This window comes from Seriola lalandi, unplaced genomic scaffold (assembly GCF_002814215.2).
Source record: "Seriola lalandi dorsalis isolate HSWRI2012SDOR001 ecotype SW California unplaced genomic scaffold, Sedor1 jcf7180002054666, whole genome shotgun sequence".
Classification (NCBI taxonomy): domain Eukaryota; kingdom Metazoa; phylum Chordata; class Actinopteri; order Carangiformes; family Carangidae; genus Seriola; species Seriola lalandi.
The window spans coordinates 5,710-8,592 of NW_019525219.1; the positions used below are offsets into that span (position 1 = coordinate 5,710).

The window sequence follows — 2,883 nt, forward strand, 5'->3', positions numbered from 1 at the left end:
GGCACCCAGACAAAAGTGAGGAATGGCAATGTAGCGTTCAGTATGGAAGGCTAAACCTGGAAGAAAGGCACCGCCAAATCAAAATAAAATGTATATATATATATATATATATATATATATATATAATATACGCATTGTTCAAAGTGTATAAAACAACATAAAATAATAATCGTAATGGAAAGCACATGAAGGAATGGGGGATGGAGGTGAGAAGTGTGAGCAGAGGATCTACACAACAAGACGAATAAAATCACTCTCACTCCAGTCGTGTCCAAAAACTACGTTCCAGCCATAGATGATTCATCAATTTCAAAATAAAACAAAAAAAAACAAACAAAAAAGAAATCTCTAAAAAAGGTTGAAGCAGGTGTTTGTTTGTTTTAACAGCGGGCAGAAGGAACAGCACTACCCATGAGCCTCCTCTTCTGTGGAGCTTTCCTGGGCTCTACTGCCACCTGTGGGACCCGACCAATGAGAGGAGAGAGCTGGGGTGAGCGAGGGGTAATGGCAAGCAAACACTCACATATACACACTCACATACACACACACACACACACACACACACACACACACAGGTGATGGAGGACATTTAAAAAAAGAGGAAGGATTAAACCGACACTGACTGGGAACGTGAACGACGGCACAAGAGAGACGAAGAACAGCTGCAGTAGAACATCTGGGTTCTCTTGCGGGAGTAAGAACCTCACTCAAAATCTCATTAACATTTCAAATAACTTAATTAACTCAAAATCCAGCCTGAGAACTAGGCATGAGCGATATCCAAAATGTAATATCTCGATATAGTCCAGCCCAAATATCGTGATAAACGATATTGTTGCAATATGCAAAACTGCAAAAAGAAAGTTGATACTATGAAAAATATTGCATATGGTGGGAAATATGATATATTATTGAATAATATCAACCCTACTGAGGCTTGAGGACTAAATGTGCTTTTATCAGAGGCTGTTTCTCGTCACTTTTGTGCCACCTTGTCACTGTGACTCGAGGGGATGTGATGCGTCCTCAGAAAGACGAACGGGAGGTCTTCATTTCAATACTTCAACAATAAGTTTAAAGAACAAACCTGACGACTGAACACACACTGTAGTTTATTTTGAGTCCCACACACACTGCCCTGCTGCACCGAATACTCACTAGAGCATCAAAATGTGGATTAATCCGCCGCTGAAAATAGTCCCTGACAAATGCTCCATTTCCTGTGTTTGTTTGATTAAAAACTGTGATTTAAAAGTCTCACGGGCTTCAAGTCAGACATCAGTATGAAACCTACCTTAAAATCCCATTTATCTACGCATGAATAATGAAGCTATTTCTAATTATTATGAATAGTTTTAAGGAGTTAATTCATTGTACATTAAGTATTTTAATGGATAATTTGCAGTTAAATGGATTTTTAAGAGGCAAAAAAATGTTTTAAATGGACCAATTAACACGAAGCCATTTCTTGATTTATAACTTCATTTTTCAATAAAGTTGAAGAGGAAGTAGCTTCTTAAAAGGCCTTAAACTTTAAATAACATCCTGTAATTACAACAATGTAATCCAAACATACTGTAAGAAAATATATTGTAATCCATTCATTTATTTATCCAGTAATTTATCCCAAACTTGGGCCGAACCACTGAGTTTCCACCTTAGTGGAAAAGTAAGGTCATCTTAAGTTACAAAATAAAGCTGTACCTAAATCTAATGGGGTTTCATCCTTTAAATACACTTTATTCTACAGGAAATAACCTGAGAAAACACCTCAATATATTACAATCCATTACTTTATCCATTAATTAACACAGATCTCATGTAAAGCCTGTTAAATACCTGAATACTTAATTTTCTTAAATCACCTGAATTAATTAAATAGCACCTGAAAATATTTCAGAACCTTAAACCAAAGCCTTAAATTAATAATTAAAAGATGTGATATGAATGTCTTAATTAAGGGGAAGTAACTATATACTATTTAAAATCTGCTTAATTTGATTTTAAGTTTAATATCAAACACCTTTATTTAGTTTTAGGTGTTTGGTGTGTGTCATTTATTTCAAGGGATTGTTGTTTCATAGTGCAATAGTGTCTAAAATATTGGACCTCCAATATGGCCGCCTGAGGACACCTCTCATCCCCTCCGGGTCGCTCTAATGTTATTTATAACACCTGTGAGTTCCGTGTGACTCGGTGCAGACGTGCAGGTGATGACAGAGAGACGGAGGAGTCACGTCTGTGAGCGTCTACATACCCAACACAGAGTCGTGAGACGATGTCAGGAAACAGCAGAGAGGAGGAAACGACACAGGAAGAAGAGACTAGAGGTTTAAGAGCCTCACGTACACACACACACACGTGCACACAGACACACACACACACACACACCTACACCTGACTCTGAAACCAGACAAGAAATTTGTCTCATGAAAATAAAAAAAACATCCACAGAGACAGAGTTGAGTTGAGAAGGTGAAGAGTAGAAATAGTCCTGATACATGGTCAGTGTGTGTGTGTGTGTGTGTGTGTGTGTGTGTGTGTGTGTGTGTTGTCTGTCATGCCACAGACAGGCTGCGTTTCATTTACCTCATGCAAAAAAAAAACAAAAGCAAACAAAAAAACTAACAGTAGTTTTCAATGGTATCAAAGAATGAAAAGTTTACAGGAAACTCTGGAGGAGACACCAGAGAAGAAGAAGAGAAAGAAGAAGAAGAAGAAGAAGTGACACGGAGGCAAGGAGGGAAAAAGAAAGAGAGAGAGAATTATTTTAGTTAAAACAGGAAAACACATTCCTAAAAATCCTACAAAGGTGTTTTGTAAAAAGAGTTTTAGTGAGATTTCTCATCATCATCATCATCAGTGTTAGTTTTGAGATCCACG

General features: G+C 37.4%; 1 protein-coding gene across 2 annotated transcripts in view; it reads right to left on the bottom strand.

The window, feature by feature from the left end:
• Window positions 1-6: 6 nt before the first annotated feature.
• cnnm3 (cyclin and CBS domain divalent metal cation transport mediator 3) overlaps window positions 7-2,883 on the bottom strand; it is an 11,326-nt gene continuing 8,449 nt past the window's right edge. Inside the window, exon 11 of one of the 2 annotated variants that reach the window (XM_023421189.2) lies at window positions 7-455. In XM_023421189.2, the coding sequence (XP_023276957.2) occupies window positions 406-455 (50 nt within the window). In that variant the 3' untranslated portion in view covers window positions 7-405. The other variant, XM_023421190.2, reaches the window with a different exon arrangement.